The sequence below is a fragment of the Opisthocomus hoazin genome, chromosome 2 (assembly GCF_030867145.1).
Source record: "Opisthocomus hoazin isolate bOpiHoa1 chromosome 2, bOpiHoa1.hap1, whole genome shotgun sequence".
Lineage (NCBI taxonomy): Eukaryota > Metazoa > Chordata > Aves > Opisthocomiformes > Opisthocomidae > Opisthocomus > Opisthocomus hoazin.
The window spans coordinates 6,857,801-6,880,750 of record NC_134415.1 but is presented as its reverse complement, the minus strand read 5'-3'; the positions used below and the strand labels follow the sequence as shown (position 1 = coordinate 6,880,750).

Below are 22,950 nucleotides of genomic sequence, written 5' to 3'. Positions count from 1 at the left end.
TTAAAACTTTAAAGTTAGTTTTAAAATAAGAATGAATAGAAGTAACTATTTTAGAAGGATCTTGTAGAAACATAATCAAAGATATTCTGGATGGACATACGGTGTTTTGTTCAGGGTCACATGAGGTATAGACCTTTGTGTAGAGCATGATCAGAAATAATGGTGTCTTGGAGTATTGGGATAAAATGAGAGTTCCACCCCGGTAAAACCTCCATTATATCTTGTCTCCCTTCTTTGTGGATATCCCGCTGAAGTGAATGATGTAGTATTAATGCTTCACTCATCTGGTTGATTTGAAATTAGGGGGTTTTTAATCTATAAATATCGCTGAGTGAAATATGAATAAATCTTGACTAAACTGAATTTCTTTTTATTTCTTTTGCCTGAAAAATCAATCCCTCATACTAATCCTCACCCATGTTGGCCATAAGCTCAATGGATGGGTGATGAGGCGCTGGTGATACGGTGTATTCTATTAGGATAGGTGTTCAATGGTGTGCCCCTCATTGCCCACATGCTCCCTTTTCTGGAGCTTTCCCATGCTCTTTCCTTCTCTTTGTTTCACCCACTAATGCAGTACACTCCCCTGTCTTTTATCCCTTCCCTAAAATAATAAAAGTATTGTCCAACGGCTGCTTTTCCTTTGGTTTCTGTTCAGTCACAAGGTTATATGCATATGATCCTCATAGTTGCTGAAGAACTGAGCTCAGCTGGCACATGCAGAGCTCCTGGCCCTACTGGTGTGTGCATTTATATCTGGTGCGTGTTTTAGGCAGATGTGTTTATATGCTTCCTAACCTGAGGGATCAGGGAATCCAGTCTTGCTCAGGCCACAGGGAGCTGAAGGACTGCAGCACTGATTTGTTTTGGCTGTTGTATAGACTTAGAGGTAGAGAGAAACACTGGTACAGAAATTGTAATTTTAATTAGAGTTAATTGGTAGTGCTTAATTTAATTGTCTAGTCCTGTTAAAAAATATTTTCTCTAGCAGTTCTCTTTATAGTTAATTGACTTCTTCCTCATTTTCCCTCCTGTTCCCAACTCCATGCCTGGACTGTTAACATATAACTGAAGTTTTCTGACAGATTTTTTTTTTTTTTATTGCTCTTACTGACTTCTAAGTGTCAGCTTTGACCAGAATATACTTAGTGTCTCCTTGCAACCCCGGATTTGCATGCAGTCAGCAACCCTCTTTATTTTGATTCAGGTGTTTCCTCCTTGCTGCTCTGTCCTTTTTGCGTGGTACATTTCCCTGAAGTATTCAGCCTGGCGACTGCCCAGCTGTGTTTGGCCTACTGCTCAGTGAAGATTTTACTCCACTAGTTTTTACTTGTGTTTTCTTCACTAGGTAGCAGAAGTAAAGCTAAGCACAGTTTAAACAGATGTTTCTCTATTTATGTTTAAATTACATAATGTTGTAAAATGACCCTATCCCATAGCGTGGAAGGAGGCCTCACTGGTATCCCGTACCTCCTACGAAGGCTATCTGTATGGCGGATTGGGGGTGGGTCGTCGTTTCTGTCTGAGCACTTTTAGTTCCTGTGCTCCCTTACGAAAAATGCCCTTACAAAGGCCGGACAGAAGTGTCTGTACCTATCTGATGGATGCAGCTTTGCAGTGTAGCGTTCACACTTAATTTGTTCTGTAACATACATGCAACCTTCTTTATTCAGTTGTTATCAAATCTAGTCACTAACTGAATCGGTAGACATCTGGTTTTGATACTGATTCATGTTTAAAAAAACTCTTTCGATTGACCACATATGTGGTCTGCCAAGTGGTATTCATTCCTTCTCTGGAAGCAAACATTTCCAGAGAAGTACTGCCTGCACGTCCGTTGCCCAGACTCAGGATCTGCTTCCGCTGCCTTGTCTACAATTATTAGATGTTGATGACAGCTAGAACTGGGAAGATTTCCCCCCCGCCCCGTTACGTGAATAATTTGGTTTCTAAGTCTTTCTGCATTTGGTGAGGATGAAGTGGAGATCTGCAAACTTTCCTCTGGATGCCTCCTTGCCTCAGAGTAGCCAGATGCTCAGTAGTTTCGGGATTTCACTAGTGTGTTGATTGTTGAGGTTCCATTTTGTAGCCTCGTTGCAATAAGATTTAAGTCCCTGTATTAAACCCAGAAGTGAGAACTTACTTTGTACTGCAGTCTAAGTGATACTGCAACACAGCAGGAATACACAGTTTTATAAATGTTGCTTAGAAAACAAGCTGTATATTGGACAGGCTGTACTCATTTTTAAATTAATAAAATAACTTTTTCCTAAAAATAAAAAACAAAGATTCCCCTCCCCCAAAAAAAAACCCACATCAAAAAAACCCAAACAATGCAAAAATCAACACAAACACCACTATCAGAAAACAAACTGAAATTCAGTTCTTTCTCAGAGTATTTCAGGGTAGGAAGGTGTTTACTGTGCTGTACTGTGTAGCCGCTCTGGATAATTTTTTCTGTATTTGTGCTTCACTTTTACAGTTTTCCACAAAGCTGCTTTTCTCCAGTAGGCTCAGAATTTTTATGTTAATGTGTACTGCTTCCCCAGTCACCTCACAGTGTCACTGGGGTTCTATAGAGTTCAATGGAAATAATGCCTCTCTTGTTTAGCTTAAGGACAATATGCTACTATAGTAGTTTTATCCAACTTTTTAAATGTGCAAAGCAGTTTGCGTGGTGTATTGAATTCTGTCTCATTCTAATACAGCTATTGTGGTTGTAGGAACAATTAATTGTATATCAGTAAATTATGTTAAATTTTTGTGTGCTTGTTTAATAATATGCATTTTTTTGTAACAGTTACAAATGTTGCTGCTGATGCCTGCTTTAAAAGCTAGTTTTATTAAAATTTATTAAAAATTAAGAGATTGACCTAATACTCATTCAAGTTTATAACTTGTTTGAGCACCAAATATGAAAAGAACGGTTGCATTAAGGTGACCGCTTTATTTTTTTGCAGCTTCTAATTGCTTTTGTTAAACTAGAACGTCAGTTCTAATAATGCTTTAAGACAATATTAAACTACTGATGTATTTTTTAAAAAGTTAACCAACTGATTTTAGTTTCTTAAGTAGTTGGGAAGTAATTAGAAGGACTCATTACTTTTCCTCCAGATGAGCTGACAGGTATGGCTGACCAAGTGCATGGCCTTGCAGCAGCCATAATGTGACTGCTGGAACAGACGTGGGAGGAAATTACGTTCCTGGAGAAAAGACAGCGGTAAAGAACTATTCACTTTTAAAATTCTTTCTGGAGTTGTTCCTGGACACAGCAAGCTCACCTCTTTTGTGCAGTTGATCCTAGACTGAGTCCATTCAAATAGGAGAGACATTTTCATCTGAAAATGGGGGGAGAGACTCAAGCTACGCAAATGGGGAAGGGTCAGTGTTTTACCTGAGAAATGTGACTACAGATTTGCTTTTAATTTTCTGCAAAGACTAACAAGTTGTTCTGCTACCTCTTGCTGTGACTAATTCTGTTAGTTCTAACTAACTGGCCTTGGTTGGCAAGGAATAATATTTGGCTTAGTTTCAAATATTCTAGGACTTCCCCAGTGATTATTAGAATGGAAGGACTGATTGACTCGTGAGTCGATCAGCCTTTATTTCTTTCATGAAGAGTTTTATTAGTAAGCATAGAGAGCGCCCTTCTTTCATTTAATCAGTGGAAGAATTGTTTTGATCGGAATGCGAAGTCTAGTCTTCATTATTAAAAGATATTTCTGAAGTGTCTTAGAAAGAAAAAACTAATTCCAGTTAACACATTCCTCATTTTATGAGGCAAAATAATGTAGCATTCCCGTTTCACCTTCAAGATGAGTTTTTGCATTTATAAAGTACTTTGATCAAGAACAGTTATTTCAGTTATAGTCTTGATACAGATGTTATAATTATTTTTCTTCATACATTTTCCATTTGTTCAAATTATTTTGTGGCTTCGATATGCATCTTTGAGGTTTTTACATAGTATTCTTGGTGTTTAAACTCAAAGATTATTTGAATACTTTCAAGTAGCTTTAATCAGTTTCTGAAGTATTTAATTAGAATTATTTTTTAAAAGGAAAAGCTAAATATTTCTGTTATTTCCTCTAAAAAGAATAACTGAAAAGTGAAATAGATTTTTTTGAAAACTAATTCTAGTTAAAAAAAAAACCTATGATGTGGTACCACAGGGCTACTATACATTGTTTTCTGTATTAATGTCTCATTTTATCGATACTAAAAATGTGTCATTTGTGATCTTTAAGATCTTATTTGTGTTTACTCATTTTCTCCCTAGGCTTCTCAGTTTTTGTAAATGAAGAAGGGTTGCTGGTAGAGTGTCCTCTGAGGAGCTTTTTTCCTTGGAATTCTCTCTAGGCTATGGTTTGATGTAGATCACTTGCTGACTTTAAGGACACGTTGAAGTACGTATTTGTTTTGCCTTGATTTTGACAGGAGGTGGATGGATGGGTGGATTAGCGTGTAAGGGCAAGGCATGGTATTGACTGTTGAGCATAGGTACAGACCTTTCTTATTCCGAGGAACAGAAGCAACATTTAAATAGTCTTACAGCATAATGGACATTTTAAAAAGTCCCATAGCTTCTTTACTCTCCTGGAAAGAAGGATAAAGGAAAGTAAGGTAACTGGTGCTAGTAATGTCATACAGTGTCTAATCTGACTGTCTTGGATACCACAAAGATGTATCTTGGTAGAATAGACAGGACCGATGAATAATACTTTAGAAAGAGATTAATAGGAAGGAAAAAATATTGAGATAAAGGAAGTGGCACTAGAGGAACAGTAGTGACATCAAAAAGGACAAAGTGTTCAGTGAGGAAATTAATACTAAAACTGCAGAATGAAATAGAACCTGAGGTGAATATTTCTAGATAAGAAGGCTAAAACAGAGACATGCCTTTAAAGTCAGCTGAACTTAAAAGCTATGTTGGAAAGCTGGACTTTTGTCGGGGTAGTAGACCTTGGAAAGGACAAGGAAAGGGATATTTATAGAAGAGGAAGAAATGGGCTTGGGGGAGGACAAAGATGTAGGATGTTTCTTTATGTTTCAATATGTTATAGGAGACTGAACTTGCCAGGAACAGATAAATCACTTCTTGATAACAGATGATTTTGAACAAGGAGTGGAATTAATTCTGAGATTTCCAGGGTGGTTTTAGGCAACAGTGAGTAGAAACCAATTGATTGGAGTGGAAAACAGAAAGAAAATAGCGTGGACCTGTGGGAGCTTTTTGCTGGTGATTAGCAAAGTCGCTAGCTTTTGCCATCTCTGTAATTGCCTGCAAATTAAATAAATGGTTGGTGACAACCATTAGCATCCTAACTTTGCCTGGCATCTTAATTTACCTTGTTGGCTTATTTAAGTTCTGAATAGCTATGCCTGAATAGCTGTTATCTGTGAAGACTCTCATTCCCGACCAAAGGGAGTCATGGTCCTAACACACGTAAACTATCTGGCTTGTGCTCTTTGAAAGGAGGGTGATATACGTATGGATTGAGGAGGAAAATGTTGCATGAATTGGATATGGTTTGCTGAACAGGTGGTTCCTAGTGTGTGGAAACAGAGAAAAGAGGAAGTGGAGAAGCACGCAGCATCTTCAACATGCAAGATAAAGGTGGGAGACTGAAAGACTCCTGCATTAGAAGGAAAACTCTGGAATAAAAACGGGTGGGAGCTACATCATGAGAGGCAAAGAATTGCTGGTGTAAGCGGGAAGCACGGCATGCATATGCACACCATCACTTTTATGGAAAGTTAACAAATACTTAGAATGGAAGGAAAACTATATATACTATTTGTTTTGTAAATACAAATTTGTGTAATGATATCTCTCTAGTGAAATGTGGACAACTTAGTTAACGATGTGATCAAAGGCTGCTATGTGCTGAAACAGCAATTCATGAGAATTTAGCACTGGGTTTTTTCGTTCAAGACTCGGCATTTTGGACGGAAAATGAGCGGGTTCCTGAATAAGACTAATAAGAAAAAGAAGCTGTGCAACTTTCCTTGAAGTGGAATGATGTGGTTCCTTAGGACAGTTGTAGTGGGTGTCCCCCACACCCTCCTTCTCAGAGCAGTCAGAGCTACCATTTACTAATTTAATTTTGTGTTACTGCCAATGCAGGCCTCACCTAATCAATCCTTCTGAAGTGCAAGTAGCCTTTTAATTTTTCTAAATGTGGCTTTAGATGATTACTTAGCAAGTTTGCATCTCTCTCTGTTTTGTCACAGATTGCTGCCTAAGCTTTTTATTTTAACATGGTTCTCTAGCTAAGGGGGGAGGGAGTCTTGCTTCATGTAAAATCAAAACTATTGACCAGAAATCTAGCCTGCATTTTCAGAAAGCTACTTAACCTCCAGGAAGAAGAGGTGGTTTTGCTCCTAGATGCTATAGTCTTAAAAATATCCTAAAGTCTAGGAAGTCTCTGTTTAGTTCAATTTAAGCCTGTAAAACAGTGTTTAGAGTAGCTAAATAAAGACATGAGAGTGAATTTGTGATTATATTTAATTATAAAGATGGTACGAAAATTTACATATACTTTTTTGCAGTATCATTGTTAACATGCACTTACAGACTAATGAGAGTATGGATGCGTTTGTATGCAAAAATATTTTTGCTTATTTTATGCACAGGCTGTAGTGTGAGTGTCCATATTGAGGAATGCAGCCTTGAACATCCACAAAAATTTGCTCCCATACAGTTTGGCTAGAAGAAATTCAAACAACTGAACTATACACTTGCAGAGAAACATAAGTATTAACTAAAATTCTGGATATCTTTGGGGTTGGTTTTTTTGTTTTGTTTTTTTTTTAAGCAAAAAATAATTTATCCCAATTGATGGTTAGTAAGTGCCCGAGTATTTCTATTTTATTGCCTTTTGCATTACAAAAGACTACTCATCGTACTTTATTCAAGCCAGTAGAAATTCACATTAAGTTATTGTATGGATACTTTAGTGCAGCTTTAATTGCCTTGGTTGGTTGGGGTTTTTATGCTCATGTATATTTATTTGTTTAAAAATGCAGAAAAACTAGCTGAGCAGATTCAGTAGAAAATCCTTTAAAATCACTCACATTATGAATTGCCCTAGATAAGCATACTTTTCTTAAAAGGTCATACTACATAATGTTGACACAAATAGCTGAGACCTTTTGTAAGCAGTTTACAGTTTGTTGACAAATAGGCAGTCAGAGTTCAGATTAGAATAAAACATTTCTCTTGGTTATAAAGAAAATAGGATTTATTTGATAATGTCCTGAATTTGGGGGAAAAATAATCTGGATTTTACTGATTAAGTAGGTGAGTATGCATTGGGAAGGAGAAAGAATGCTATTTAGTTAGGTTATATGTCAAATGTGTAGTTTCTCTTATAATCTAGTACAAGCTTTCTGAGAGTCAGAAACTTAGCAAATGTGATTGTTCCTTTCTAGATTTGGACTTTGAAATAAATCTGTAATTTCTATAATGCAAATATGCTGCAAAAAAAGAGGGAGATATGCACTGACACCAAGTAAAAACACACTTACAGAAATGTGCAGTCTCTGTGGATGATACACAGTCTGTTGGCTGACCAGAAACTTTGGGCTAAATCAAGGCCAATAATGAAATTCAGAGTCAGGTTTATTCCAGTACCAACACTGCATTACTATCACTGTGTGTGAACACTTTAGATCGGTTAATTATACCCTCCTCTTTGAACGTTTTTATTTGCATAAGCAGCAGAACTTGATAAATCAAATATAAAATTCAGTGTCTGAGTTATTGGATGGGGTGTTATGTAATCAGAGTTTTAAAAGCAGAAGTTAAAACAAAGTTGGCCCTATAAGAGCAAAGCATTCCAGAAGAATGGGAGTTTATAATTAACATTCCCCATGCTTACCAACAGTGGACCACAGTAACATTTTTTTGTACTTCCTAGTAGTGTTATTTCTTATTGGTGTGTTCAGAGAGCTATTCAAAGGTAAAATACTGATCATTAAATTACTGAGTATTTCAGTAAATCATCTTCAAGCAAGACTTATTTCCAAAATTTTTGCCCTTTGGCCCTTAATCATAAAGCACGAAAGTTAGGAAGATGCTAGCACACTTGTAATAGCTTGTAGCTATCATCTCACCCACACAAGATTTTTTTCAGAATCCAAAGAAAGAGAAAAAATGGAGAGTAGCATGGCTGGGGATCCAAAGAAGTAGGATTTTTAGGGTTTTAGCTTTTTAAAGGCTAGCTTACTCCATTGTTGTCATGCTAAGAATCCAGAAAAGCTTATCGACGTTTTGTTTAATGTCTCTCTAACAGGAAGGAATATAACATTGAATCTGCATTCCCTAACCCCCATCATGATGATGAGTTTGTCTGGAAAATGCATATATACCATGAGAAGTCTTCTTTTCAGTTTAGTAAAAAGAAGTCTTGCTCATCTGGCTCAGAGTTATTGAAAGATGTGTTTCCACACTGTAATTTTGAAGACCAGTATTTTCTTCCTTTTTAAAAAGAAAATATGTAGCATATTTTCTCAGCAGGACAATTCCAGAAAGTTCTCTGACATGTGCTTTAACTTAACAAACTAAAGGCAAAACTGCAGAGCAATGATAAAGCTCTTTTATTGTTTTTTTTTTGTTGTTGTTGTTGTTGTTTTGGGGTTTTTTGAAGGGGGAGAGGAAGGAAGTGTTACATAAAGTTTACGTAAAACTTTAACCAAAACTGTTTTCCGTTACGGCCCTTTTAAGCCTTATTGATAACACGTTTTTTAGCTTGACAGCAATTTGATTCTAGATAAGATATCAAATGATCATTGAACAGACGGCAATGACTTTTTATTGCTATCAAGTTGTGCTGAGTTTGAGTGGACTGCTGAAAAAAGGAAGAACGATATTCTGCTAGCAACTCTCTCACTCCAGCTACTGTTCTTCTGTTTATGTCTAGAATTATGTGAAAAGGTTTTATTCATCAAAAAAGAACTGTGACTCTACAACGCCGTAGAACAACCGGCCTACAGGTTGGCTGTCTCTGAGAGGCTCTTATTTGCCCAAGCTCTGTTGTTCAGTGCCAGGTGGTCCAGGCTCAATCGCATGTGCTTGGAAATGTCATGTGGACACAAGTTACCAAGTTATTTGGTAACTATCAGGATGTTGAATGTATTTTGTTAATATTATGCAATCTGCTTTCCAATTTACATTGTAAAATTAAAAACAGAATTATTTTTCTGTAGTAAGACTGTATGAATTAAGTGTACTATGGTCACCATAGTTTTAATGTATTTTCTTTCTATATGGAATTTCCACTCGTTTGATTCAGAGAGAAAGGATAGTAAAAAGTGAAATCTGTTCTCAAAAAATAACTTCTTTAAAAAAAATCTTGACAAGCAGTGATGTGAAATAATACTTTAGAGCTTTTAAGCAATGTAAAAGTACATGAGGAGTTACTTGCTGACATCTGAAACTGCAGCACCTCACTCAGTTTGAAAGATTCAGAAAACTGGCCACTAATATTATCAGTTTGTGCTAGCTCGCAGTTCATGCCAGTTGACAAAGAACCAAGGGCAAACTAAAACAGTTTCCATAAAAAACAATGAAGATGAAGGCTAATGTTTCCGTTTTCTTTAAAACATACTTTACTTGAATCAACCACTTCCTTCATTACTACTAAAAATAATTCAGAACTATGCCATCAGAGCCATTCTACTGCCAAATGACATGGCATAGAACTTATTTTCTGTTTCACATTCTTGAAAGCAGGAGAAAAGAAGCAAAGCTAGTAAGTATATTTTTTCCATAGAATGTGGCCCTGCACTCTCTTCCTACTGAGTAGTTTAGATCTCCCCCACACTAGAAAGTTTTGAGTTTTTGAACACTTCATCTGTTGTCATAGGCGGTGTTCAATGTTTCTTTATTAGTTAGCGGGAGAGCATGTGCTTTCAGGTTTTTTTCGTTGTTGTGAACTTTTATGATAGGTGAGATTATTCAAATTCTCCTTCTAATACTGCATTTATTCACTTTGATTCCCTCTTTGCCCAGAGGTTGCAAAGTGTTAGAGAAAGCGGTGTTAGCTGCAGCTGCTCGGTTTCTAGTGTGTAAGTCAATGCCTACAGTTGCATGTAGTAATTACAGACTGTTTTCATCCATGGTGGAGGAATGCTGCTGGTCAGGATGGCACAAAGACAGGACTTTTCACAGGAGCCACACTCTGAAATATTTTGAGAAGCACTGTGCTCACTATTTTGGATACTCACTTGATGAGAACTAGGTAATAGCTGCATGAAGCCACAGAACAACTGGCTTCTAGGCTGGCTGCCTCAGAGGTGCGTGTTGCCCAAACTCTTATCGTTCCGTGCCAGGTGGTGTTTGGAAATGTCAGGTGAATGCGATAGGCCTAGCAGAAGAAGGGAAGGGAGTCAGCACGTTGCCTTTGTGCATTTCACTGGGAAGCTGTAGAATGTTTGAGGAATTGCTGGATGATGCTGTGTGAATGCGGAGAGACTGTGTGGTGGGTTTGCCATTTGCCCGGTCGCAGGACAAGGTAGGAGTTGTAGGGTGACCCTCTGCTGACACAGGCCTGCAGTAGTGAGGCCTGTCTATAGGAATTCTCTAGAGCATCACCATAACAGTGTTTTTCTGCGATAATATTTTTTTCCCCAAAGAAGCTGGAACAATTAACTTTGAGCCTTTCTAATAGATACAGAAATTGGAGTCCTATGGTAGACCAACTTGAGTGTCATCAGATAGCATTGCTACAGAACAACTCATAAAGAACATGAATATGTCTTTGATATTGGGGGGGGGGAATATGAGGATAAATGTAAATAAAATCAATGTTTAGCAAAGTTTCTCAAGTCTTACTTCAATCATTGCAGTTTTCTCTCGAATATCTACGTACAATAGAAAATGGGATAAAATAGTATGTATAACAAAATAGTGTAATTTTGTAGTCACTGAGTATTAATGTCATATCCAGATGTTCTGTAGTACCCGAAGTTTTATACAGTTGATGGACCTTTGAGAGGTTACTTGTAAAATGTATTCTGTATATACGCCTTCAATGCAAAAATCTGATTGTTTTGAGCCAGCAAGGTCTGCTGCAGGTGAGTAGATGGAGACCTGTAGGATGACAAACCCATTTCTCATGAACATAAGGAGAAGAGAAGTTCAGCCTTTTCTCAACTATCACTTACAGTCATCACCGTTTATACCATTGAATCCCCTTTAGAATGTCTGTTTCCTTAGGGCGCTAACGGTCCTATTGATGGTAATTTGTCTAAACAGAAAATTTTTGGAATAGAATAGGGAGTTTGTTCCTCAAACTCAAGCTGTTGTGATTAAAACCCACGCACCCTCTTTGGTTATCTTTTCCACCAAGGGATATCCTGGGTGTGTGTTTTGCTTTAAGGAGCCTCTTTCTTTCTACTTTAAAGAGCTAGATGCCCTTAATAGCCATATGCGGTGTGTCTCATGATGCATCGGAGAGAGTATTTCTGGTGGAAGTAGCATTAATATTGTTCTGTGATAAGTGTTCTGCTGTTTGGAGGAATTTGATGATCTCTGGAGATGAAGCCCAGTGTATGGGTTTGTGAGCTCATGCCGTGGAATCCCAATAAGTGCTTCGGACAGTGCAAACAGTCTGACCTCTCCAATGTGAACGTGGCAGGCTTGATCTCTGCTCCTGCCTGGAGCAGCATTTTACTATGAAACAGTTATAATAGAAACATATAAAAGAACTTTCTTGTTCTGGCTAAAAATGGATTTGTACGTTTCAAAAGCTCTCTTCACTACTGTGTCGGAATCTGAAACCTGCTTTGTGGAATAGGCAGCCTCAGCTATTTAATAGATTTATTGTTTTATCTTTTCACTGAGTGGAAGAAAAAGCTTTATTTTTGGCCTGACTCTAGTAGACTTATAAAAAGTGGAATTGCTCTTATGAATTTTCATGGCATATTGATGCTGAAAAGTCGAAGCTTGCAATCTTGTTCTCTCTTACTGAACAATTTTTCCTCTTCCAGTTCTTGACTCCATGTTCAACTTCAGTGCAGCCTCTGAACCTGCATCCAATTTTCGACCTCTGAATGTGAAATGACAGTCAAAATGTTAGCACTTTCTTTCCTATCAACCTTTAATTAAAAAACATTTCTTCAGATACCCCAGGAGGCGCCAATTCCAATGTTCATCTTTTTTTTCAGAATAATCAAAAGCAGTTGTATGCAGTGTGTGTTAACAGCCTTACACACCTATCCCAAAAAAGGTTTGAGATAATATCTCTAGAAAATTCAGTGCTAACACACTCAGTCAGAAATTTACCTAAACATATTTTTCTTTTAGAAATCACCCTCTGTTCCTGAAGTTTTAAATTTTTGTGGATTGATAAGTATAAAGATGTTATTTAACTACTTCTAATTTTTATATCACATCATAGAATAGATTATAAATTGCTACAATTTGTTATATATTGTGAGGACAAAAGCATTTACAGTGTTACTTTGTTTTAATGAAACAGACAAGATGTTTCTTAATGTTCCGTGGATGGGTTGGATTATTTTTTTTCCCCTGCTTTTCTGTATGCCTGCTCTTGGGCAGAGCTCTTTACCATTTGAATTTTGATAATCATTTTGTGTGCTGAGCTAGAATTGTAACAAAAAGAGATAATTCCTGATGTGACTAATTCTAGGCGAAGGCAGAATATGTTCTTTTCATTGTTTTAAAATAATGGAATACGCTTCATTATTTTTTCTAAATCACAGAGTTACATTTTTGTTTCTGCCAGTATTTTATAAGAACTACATTAAAAAACTTAGCGTTCTTAGAACTTGTTAAAGTGCATTAACAACTTGAAGGTAAAAACTTTATTTTGAAATTAAACACATGTAGTATGTTCCTTTCTCAATATACAATATGAATATTCTCCTTCCTGTATAATCTTCTGCTAGTCAGTTTGCAGATGCTGAATTTGAGCGTTATCCCAATGAATACAGTTGGTTGTCAAAAGCTCATTTTCATGTGACAGGTTATTCAGCAACTACTGACTTCCTTTTGGATTATGCAGATGGTTGCTTAGAGTCAGTACACGGTGGTCCTTTTCCGTGTGTTTGAATGATGTGAATGTGGCGCCCAAGTCCTGTCTTTATCTTTCTAAGCTTTGCCTCTGAAAGTGACTTGGTACACTTGTTGTTTACCAACTGGATTATCATAGTATTTAGCATCCCCTACAGTAGGTCATCGTATGAGGATCCTGTTGGAACAGGACAAAGAAATAGTCCCTGCCATGGGGATTGTCCAATTTAAATGAGAATACATGCATTCAGGCAGGAAGGGGCAATTTAAGAATCAGTGGACATATGATGGTTTCCAACCCTGTAGACAATACTGTTTCTACTGAGGATTCAGAGGTTGTCCAGCTTGCTTGAGAAGGCCACTGAAAATGACATTTGTGTTGTTTTTGAGTGGAGCTTGCTTCAATGCAATTTTCAGTATTGTAACTGAAAATGAAACATATTTAGTCTTCCAGAATAATTCATACTCTGTCTAATCTGAACTCTTACTGAATAGGTTCTGCTAGGTGAGGAAATGTACGTCATGCAAACAGATTTTTACTCCCTACTTTGTAAGCTCTTGAACTATTCTGAATATATAAAGTGTTATACAAAATTTACTTATGTTTATCTGCTGACTGATATTTCTTTGGGTGAATCTTGTTTATGACATACCTGTATCATTATGTGTTGATGACTCTTCATTCTCAAAGGTTAAACTGGAATTAAAATTCTGTATTATCAGGATTTTAAGGATAAGTATATTTACAAAGAAACTGCAATTGCTGTGAAATGTTGTAGGCACAGAGATAAGTACATCTAAATACTTTAAGCTAGGGATATGTCTTAGGGTCGTCCAGTCTGCCGTACTTCTTTCTGTCCTGAAGAGATAATATGCGTGCACGTAAATTGTGTTCTGGATGTCATTTTAGTCTCCCTGTAGAAAACAGATTATTTAATGCTCGCTAAGTAGGCTTCTCTTTTGTATCCTGCCTTTTGACACCTAGATTCAACAATAGAAAGAATGAAAGGAAACAAAAACAGCTTGGATTCTGTTTATTTAAAATTTTCACTGGTATAAGGACTTGACTAACAGGTATACAGCTTCTATTTGGAATTAGTAAAGGCTGCCAAAAATGGTATTGGTTAATAATAATCTATGAGGAGTTTGGTGTCTTCCCACTGCCCTGGATAACAAGTGGTCAGTGCATGCAGGTGTTTTTTCAACCCTTCCCTGGAAAAATTCCATGGTCTAAGAATTTAATGTTAAGATGTTTCCTTTTTACCTCATTTATTGCATTGTCTTGTAGGCTTTTACTATATTTTGTTAGGTTCCATAATTTCAGTTTAAAATAACTGAATTGGAAGAGTACAAATGGCAGATTCTCAGTATGTGTGTCAGGGGTAGTTTTGCTATTGATTTCCACATAATTGTGATTTCACTCTGCTGCTTTACGTGGTTCAACATGAACAAGATATAACTTCAGTTCCAGTTTCATAGTTAAACTCTGCATAGGCTGCGTAATTGAGCTGTTTATAATACAGCTGTGGGAACAGGAGGATATCCAGTTTGTTCTGGAAATCGATTTAGCCTCGACACATCTCAACGTCAAAACTTGTGCTAATGGAACAACAGAATATTAGTATTAATATTCTAAGAAAATATAGTGCTAAATCAGTCACAAATTTATCTAAACATATTTTTTGGTAAGAGAAGGTGATTTCTAACAGAAGGTTTAAAATTGGTGACAGTAATGCTATAGTCAGTAATGACTGTATATAAGACATTGATTTCACTGAGAGAGAACCTAGGTTGCTTGATGAAAAACTTAAACAGTGTTTTCTAATGAAAGAAAGTATGAATTGAGATATAATGTGTGGGACCAAATATTCAAGGAAATTGATAGAAGATATGCTAAAGAGAAGCTGCTGGAACTTTGTGATAGGTATTCTTTGGTAGAATGAGTTATACCAAGGAAAGTATATATTTAGTAACTGCTTTTTTTAGTTCTTTTATTAAAAGGCAGTGCTGTATTAAAAAAAAAAATAGTAGTCAGTTTAGTATTTAGTGATTGGAAGATGGGATTTATTAAATTATTTTCTCTTGAAAAGCCAAGATGATAGGTGGGGGATCTTGACCAGAAGACAAATGCAAGTGTAACATTTTTGAGGAGTCTTTTTTTACTGTCAGATCTTATACAGTTATTCCTGTAGATGATGAGATTTGAAGGAGAGCAGTTGTGATTGGAGGTCCCTCTTTCTTAAAAATAAAACACCTTTCATTGGACAGTACTGAAAAACTGTGTAGTTCAAAGTTCTCTTCTAAAGATCCATTGCTCCAAAATTACACGTTGCATCTCTTAATATTTACACGTATCTGGCATTTTCTTTGTTGGAGAAGGGATCTGTATTTAAAGAACAAATAGTGTGATTTTTTTTTTTTTTTTTTTTTTTTTTTAACCCCAAATCTTGCACCACTCCCAAACTAGTGCAGTTCCTCTGTTTTGGTAAGAAATGTGACGATCTTACGCCAACGCTGTGAATCATGTAGGCTGTTATCACTCTTGGTTATAGCTCCTTCCCCCCCACCCCCAAACGAGCCAAGCTGTGGTATGATTGCTGGTGGGTTATTCTGTAGATACAGTTTCTACTTTTGCGTTTTGCTTGCAAGCAAAGACTGTAAACGTGAAGAAATACAGCACAACTAAGGAAGTGCACTACAAATATTCGCTGCACAGCAGCTCATATGTATTTCCATTAGTCAAATGAGAGACTTCCCATCCTTCTTCTGCCTCTTGTCTATGTCTGCATATTAATCAAGTATCTGAAACATGCATATGAGAAGTAACCATTTATACTGTAGCACTTATAGCTTTAATTGTAAATTTGATGTATAATAATTTGAACCATTTTTTTCATGGGCTGTGCTCATAATTTTTTCATTGTATTATTTCCAATCCATTTTCCGCAGCTGCAATCTGAATAAGTGGTTCAATTATAGTTAGTGTTATCCTTTAATATTCACTGTGCCTCATGGAAAACTTTGAAAGAAATATTCTATTTAAAGACAATTATGCTTAAATATCATGGTTTTCTAAAGACATTTGCATGAAAAAAAAATGCAGGAAGAACTCATTTTCCTCTTTCATACTCCTATCTGCAGTAATAATTCTCCCGTGTGACATTGTAATTGACTGTCATATGATATGATATCAGAGTTCATTGTGACCAGAATTTTCTGGCTTGGACACACAAAGAAGTAGCATGGTTTGAAAATCAGGCATAGCCCTCATTTTGCTTTTGAAAATTGGGTAATTCTGATTTAGGAATCATTAAGAAATAAATGCTGTTAATAGATATACTGAAAATATGTAAATCTAAAAACATTTGCTGATGTAGTCTGTTTTTAAAAATGAGCAAACTGAAACAAGTTTGAACGTGCATTAAAAAGCTTTTTTTTTTTTGTATGTTTTGCTTCTTTTTCAAAAATTACCTGCTTTTTTTCTAGTGGTAACTTTAGTTTTAAGAAATGATGCCTTGTGACAGATTTGTTCAGTGGGTTATATGGTGCAGAACTTGTGAAAATACAGGCAGCTGATGAGCCATGTTTTCTCCTTTGCACTGTTCTTTTTCATTGCACTTTAAAGTATGGGCCTGGAGCCAAAATTTTCTTGCGAACTTTGAATTCCCATAAAGTAGCCATTGTGTAACTGCTACTCTGCTATACTGGCAAAATACATACCACTACTATCCTGCTATGTGTTTCTTTGAAGAGTGGAAACTAACCAGACTGAGCGCACAGAAGATGCTGTGTAGAATCAATTCAATGCAAATTAAATGTTTGATCTTCAGTTTTTGGCATAGGATTCCTGCCTATACTCCTATTTTATCAAATTGCACTTCGTATTTTTTAAGATTAGTAGAGCTTGAGAGTCATGGCTTATAGAATTGTCATCTTGATAAATAGTAGAGATTAATACTTTCATCCAAATGATGCATTCTTTTTAGGATGATAACATTACATAATAATAGGGGCAGATTTCCAAAGTCTTGATCAACAAAATGATCACAGAAAGACTTCTTAAATAATTCATCTCCGTCTATCAAGGCTGACATGAGCCAGCCTTACCAAACAGCCTCCCTTTGACAGGATAGTCCAATAGTACAGCTCTTATTCATTGCTCTGCTACTGGCGCAGGAACGTTTGTGGGCATGTATCCAGGTCCCCAGGAAACTTGGAATCCTTCCATGTTAAAGAACTGTAACTGTGGCGAACAAACCAGCTGCTGTATTGAGCTCAGAAGGAAGGCTTTGTAGCTGCGTGGAAGGAGCTTCAGCTATTTGCATAACATCCAGCAGCCCAAGTGGGAAGGGTTGGCAGGAGCACGACAGCAGGGTGGGCATCCAGCTTTGTTTTTCTGACCGTATCTGTCAGTGATCCCATTCTTAAATGCTAGGATGAGACAGAAAAGAGAGGGCAGAACTTGACCAAAAGTACAGTACGGGTCTGAAGAGAAGGGTACTTGTGATCATGTTGACAGCATTCTGTGTGGAAGTAAGAGTTTATTAAATTCAGCAACCAAATCAGTTTATAATAATCAGCATCTATAGGGGAATGTTTGTGAGTTGCTAAATTCTTGCTATGGAGAGAGAAAAGCCTTAAAGAACAACAAACACAGAAGGATGTAGTGCTATCCGTCAGCATAGGTCAGCTGTCAGCCAAGACATGCTGTTGTACTGTTACAGGAATTTACAGGAATGGTCATTTATATGAAAAATAGGCAGGTTTTATCAATCAGGTCAACTTCAGATTTTAAAAAAAATATTTACTAGTATACATTGAATATACTGCATTGCATCTTCAAATATTAATATTTCCAATAAAATGTCAATCTACAGTTCCAAAGTAGGCATTTCTTTGGTCTTGTGTCACACCAACTTTACACTGCAGAAAAAAGTAATGCTTTGTTTAAATACTACCTTTTGCAATGTACCTTTGTTTTAAAATACTCAGACCATACTTCATCAAGTATTTAAGGCACATCACCACCAAAAAAATAAGTCTTGCTTTTCTGTGGCCTTCAGGCTCTCACCTGCCTTCCAGAAATACAGCTGTTCGTGAGGCCAAATGGTAAATCACATTGTGGATGTGGACTGAAAGTAAATGGAGGGTAGTGTGCATTTGTTGCTCTTTGCTTCTGCCTCCTACCAACCATCTCCAGTTAAATTTCAACCTGGATTATGTTCCTGGTCCAATTCACTACTTTTGCACAAATTCTTATGCCAGGAAAAGGTTTAACACAAGGGAAGAAAAGGATGGAATTTTTGCAGGATGACCTTTTCTAACCTTATGTGTATTTTCCCATTTTGTAAGAGATTATTTTTGATTTAAAAAAAAAATGCACATACTAATGAGTTCTATGAATGGCTTTTAGGTAGGAAAAGGCAAGAAGGCTAGAAGATGTAATTCACAAGAATTTAAAAGAAAATTGAATTAGTCAATCTTCAATAAGAAGTTAAATATCTTTCCTGATATCTGAAATTGACCATTCTGTGTTATCACTATTTTATGTCCTTGCAGAAGCAGAAAAGATGATTCTGGAATAGTTTACTCTTCCTTCAGCGTTTTTATTTGGCAAAGGTTTCTCACACTTCAGTGATTGTATAAACAACACTCTAAGAGATGATCAAAATCCTGTCAGATGTTCATGTTAATGTGTATCCCACAGAGGTTTTAGTGTATTTCACCTTTGTAATATTACTTGTGCCCCCAAAATATTGGCATACCTGAGAGCAGCCCTGCAGAGAAGGACTTGGGGGTGCCGGTTGATGGGAAACTTGACGTGACCCGGCAGTGTGCGCTGGCAGCCCAGCAGGCCAACCATGCCCCGGGCTGCATCCCCAGCAGCGTGGGCACAGGGCGAGGGAGGGGATTCTGCCCCTCTGCCCCGCTCTGCTGAGACCCCCCCGGGAGTCCTGCGTCCAGCTCTGGAGCCCTCAGCACAGGACAGAGCTGGAGCTGTGGGAGTGGGGCCAGAGGAGGCCCCAGCAATGATGCGAGGGCTGGAACCCCTCTGCTGGGAGGAAAGGCTGGGAGAGCTGGGGCTGTTCAGCCTGGGGAAGGGAAGGCTGCGGGGAGACCTTAGAGCAGCTGCCAGTGCCTGGAGGGGCTGCGAGAGAGCTGGAGAGGGGCTTTGTACAAGGGCCTGTAGGGGTAGGACAAGGAGTAAAGGCTTTAAACTAAGGGAGGGGAGGTTTAGACTGGATATAAGGAAGACATTTTTTACCATGAGGGTGGTGAGGCCCTGGTCCAGGTTGCCCAGAGTGGCTGTGGCTGCCCCCTCCCTGGCAGGGGGCAAGGCCAGGCTGGACGGGGCTTTGAGCACCCGGGGCTGGTGGAAGGTGTCCCTGCCCATGGCAAGGGGTTGGAATGAGATGATCTATAAGGTCCCTTCCAACCCAAACCATTCAGTGATTCTATGACTGGTATTTTCTTTTTTGTGTTCTATTTTCATAAGTCAATGTTTAAACTCCTACAGGCTACCTTTGAAATACGGTTTCTCTGATCAAGTCAGTTGTTTAAACGATCTTTTGGACTGCTATAAGGAACCAAAAAAATTTGTTTTCATTGACATCGTTGGCCACCAAACAGGAGTTCTGAGGAAATTGTATGTAGTGAAAGTAAGCTCCAATGTTATATTGTTACTGTTTCCCATTCCTGGTAACAGTCCCAGAGAAACCATGTCAATCATGATGCTACTGTAACTCTAACTTGTTTTTATTGACCCCTTTCAGTAGAAGAGTCCTAAAGTGTGCTGTATCAAGCACAACTTTGTGTTGATTTTGGACAAGCAGGAAAACATAATCTGTCATGTTTTAATGTATGTTATTGCTTTGCCTCTCTGCTTCACACAGTTCTTCATTTTTATTATTTTTTTGAGAATTTTTATGGCATTAAATGCAGGGGGAAAGAACCACCTGCCTTCTGAACTTCACTTACCATCTCGTATCTTCACTGAAATAAGGGGAGAATTCATATTCTAGGCTAATTTGACCTGACTTTTTTTTTTAAAGCTCTGTAAAATGCCTATTATGCTTATTTGCATCATCTTAAAACGTTGTTATGTTGGCCTTTTTGTTCAAGGAACAAAAGCTGAAAAGGAAGTACATAACATGCTGTCTTGTCTCTTATTTTAGTCTAGTTTTATGCAGTGGGTTAAAGAATGGGCTCTGCCTGCAAATGAATCTTCACAGATGGTCATTTTCAAGACCGTTAGAGCCACTGAAGAACATTTTTCTATGCTAACAATTCCAATTTTGTAAGCAAATTAACACTTACCAGTGGGGCTACTATCTTTTCTTATTTGTGGAAGATGGCAGGCGTGTTCTTTTGCACAGTAACTGAGTTAACATTCTAGGTTTCCAACCAGAGGAATATAATGTAACAGAAACAACTATAACTGTTTTACACAGCTAGATAATAGTTTACACTCCAAATAAAGGAGTGTAAGTAAATCTCCCCTTGGGGGGAGAGAAAGAAAAAAAAAAGGTGAAATAAATATATTCAATGAATTAATCGTAGTGGAGAGATTACTTACCTTTAAAATGCTATTTTAAATGGGACAAAACTTTTATTTGTCTAAGGTTCTGTCTGTTTCATATATTTTCCTTACATTTTCTACCAGTCTTGCCCCAGTGACTCCTGTGTGTATTAGCCAGTTTCAAGCAAACTTGAAAAAGGTTTCTTAGAGATGACTATGTTCTTTCATGTTATGGAAAAAACCCCAGTGATTAGACAGGGAACAGGCATCTGAGTCGCTGTCAGCGTTGAAGGAAACGCAGAAAGAATGGCATGTGGCTATTCTGCTTGGCAGAACCTGGTCTGCTCTTCAGTGTGCGTGTACTGGCTCGCCTGTGAGAGACAGGCAGGTTCAAACCCCTGCGTCCTGTGGCCATTGTATGGGAAACGGGGATTGCTCCCATAATTTGTAGGGTTTTAAGGAGGCAGAGGATAGAAAACCATACAAAGCAAGTCTCATTAGTTCCGGCTTTATGGAGTGTTGTGTATATACAAACAACTTTGGAAGCTCACTGTTATTGACTATAAAAGTTTTAATACACTTTCTCTTTTTTTATGAACAGATAAAGGAAATTTGTCTGGATTAATACGCAACTGAATGCATCTGAACTGAAGGAAAAGTTTTAAGATTGCTCTCCTGACAGAAGTTGTAAAAAAATGGTACACTGAAGTTTCTGCTTGCCCTTCTGGGAAGACTGTAAACATACTTTTTTATATTGCAGTTTATTGGCCCATAAAAGACAATGTAATAACAAAAGTAACAGTAAATTTATGCAATAGCAGCGGTTCCCCTCCCACTGGCTGGAAATGAGTGATCAAAGGTCTTTGCAAGAAGATAAGCACAAAGTTAGCCGAACTTCCTCAAAGTTCAGGGAGTCTTCAAGAAGCATGCAATCTGATGATTATTTTGCTAGAAAACTTAAAGCTTTGAACGGTAGCATGGGTCCTCCTGTTCCTTCAAATTCATCTAGCAAAACTGAAAATAATCAAACAAATGGTACACCAGCTGTGCCTAAAATGGGTGTTCGAGCAAGGGTATCAGAATGGCCTCCAAAAAAGGATTGCTCTAAAGAGCTGAGTAAAGCTGCTTGGGAAAACAGACCTCCAACCGGCTATGAAGGTGTTGGCTCCGTACTTCCAAACGGGCAAAATGACCAAAGCGATGGACAGCAAGAAGAGCTAGAATTGGAATTTATGGAGGGAAAATATTCGATTGGAGATCTTTTTGTTCACTCCCCTCAAAGGGGACTTCATCCCATAAGGCAAAGAAGCAACAGTGATGTGACAATAAGCGATATTGATGCTGAAGACGTCTTAGACCAGAATGCTGTTAACCCAAATACTGGAGCAGCTCTTCACAGAGAATATGGCAGTACCTCTTCAATCGATAGACAAGGCTTGTCTGGAGAAAATTTTTTTGCAATGCTGAGAGGATACCGAGTGGAAAATTTTGAACATAAAACCCTTGCTCCGTTTGGATTTTCTGAGTTTTTCCACTGTGATCCTACAGTTTCTCCAAGTCTCCATGCTGCTGCGCAGATTTCCAGGGGAGAATTTGTCAGGATTTCTGGCTTGGATTATATGGATAGTGCCCTCCTTATTGGTCGAGACAGGGAGAAATCTTTCAAGAGGAGACTAAAATCAGAAGCAGTAGAAACATCTCTGTTTAGAAAATTGCGAACAGTTAAAAGTGAGCATGAAACTTTTAAGTTTTCATCCGAGCTGGATGATAGACTGGACAGAAACGTTCGTTTTTGGAACTGTCAGAAATGTTTTGCACATTATGATGTTCAGAGCGTTTTGTTTAACATAAATGAAGCAATGGCTACCAGAGTAAATGTAGGAAAAAGAAAAAATATAACCACTGGGGCTTCAGCGGCGTCACAGACTCAGATGCCAGCGGGCCAAACGGGAAACTGTGAATCTCCTTTGGGAAGCAAAGAGGACCTCAATTCAAAAGAGAATTTAGATGCTGATGAGGGTGATGGGAAAAGCAATGATTTAGTATTGAGTTGCCCTTACTTCAGGAATGAAACCGGTGGGGAAGGAGATAGACGGATTGCACTTTCTAGGGCAAATTCAGCATCGTTTTCTTCAGGTGAAAGTTGTTCTTTTGAGTCCTCTCTGAGTTCCCATTGCACAAATGCTGGTGTTTCAGTACTAGAAGTACCAAGAGAAAACCAGTCCATTCACAGAGAGAAAGTGAAGCGTTACATCATAGAACACATTGATCTTGGAGCATATTATTACCGCAAGTTCTTCTATGGAAAAGGTAAATTTTTCTAATGCAACTGTTCTGAGATATTCATGCATTAGATTTAAGTTGCTTAGTAAAGATTTTTTTTTTTTCCTTC

The 22,950-nt window shown here is 37.7% G+C and overlaps 1 protein-coding gene across 7 annotated transcripts in view; it reads left to right on the top strand.

Moving 5' to 3' along the window:
- SIPA1L2 (signal induced proliferation associated 1 like 2) overlaps positions 1–22,950 on the top strand; it is a 147,589-nt gene that overhangs the window by 41,425 nt on the left and 83,214 nt on the right. For all 7 annotated transcript variants that reach the window (XM_075412202.1, XM_075412187.1, XM_075412220.1 and 4 more), the window contains exon 3: positions 21,160–22,868. In XM_075412202.1, coding sequence (XP_075268317.1) covers positions 21,404–22,868 — 1,465 coding nt within the window. In that variant the 5' untranslated portion in view covers positions 21,160–21,403. The remainder of the gene's footprint in view (positions 1–21,159; positions 22,869–22,950) is intronic.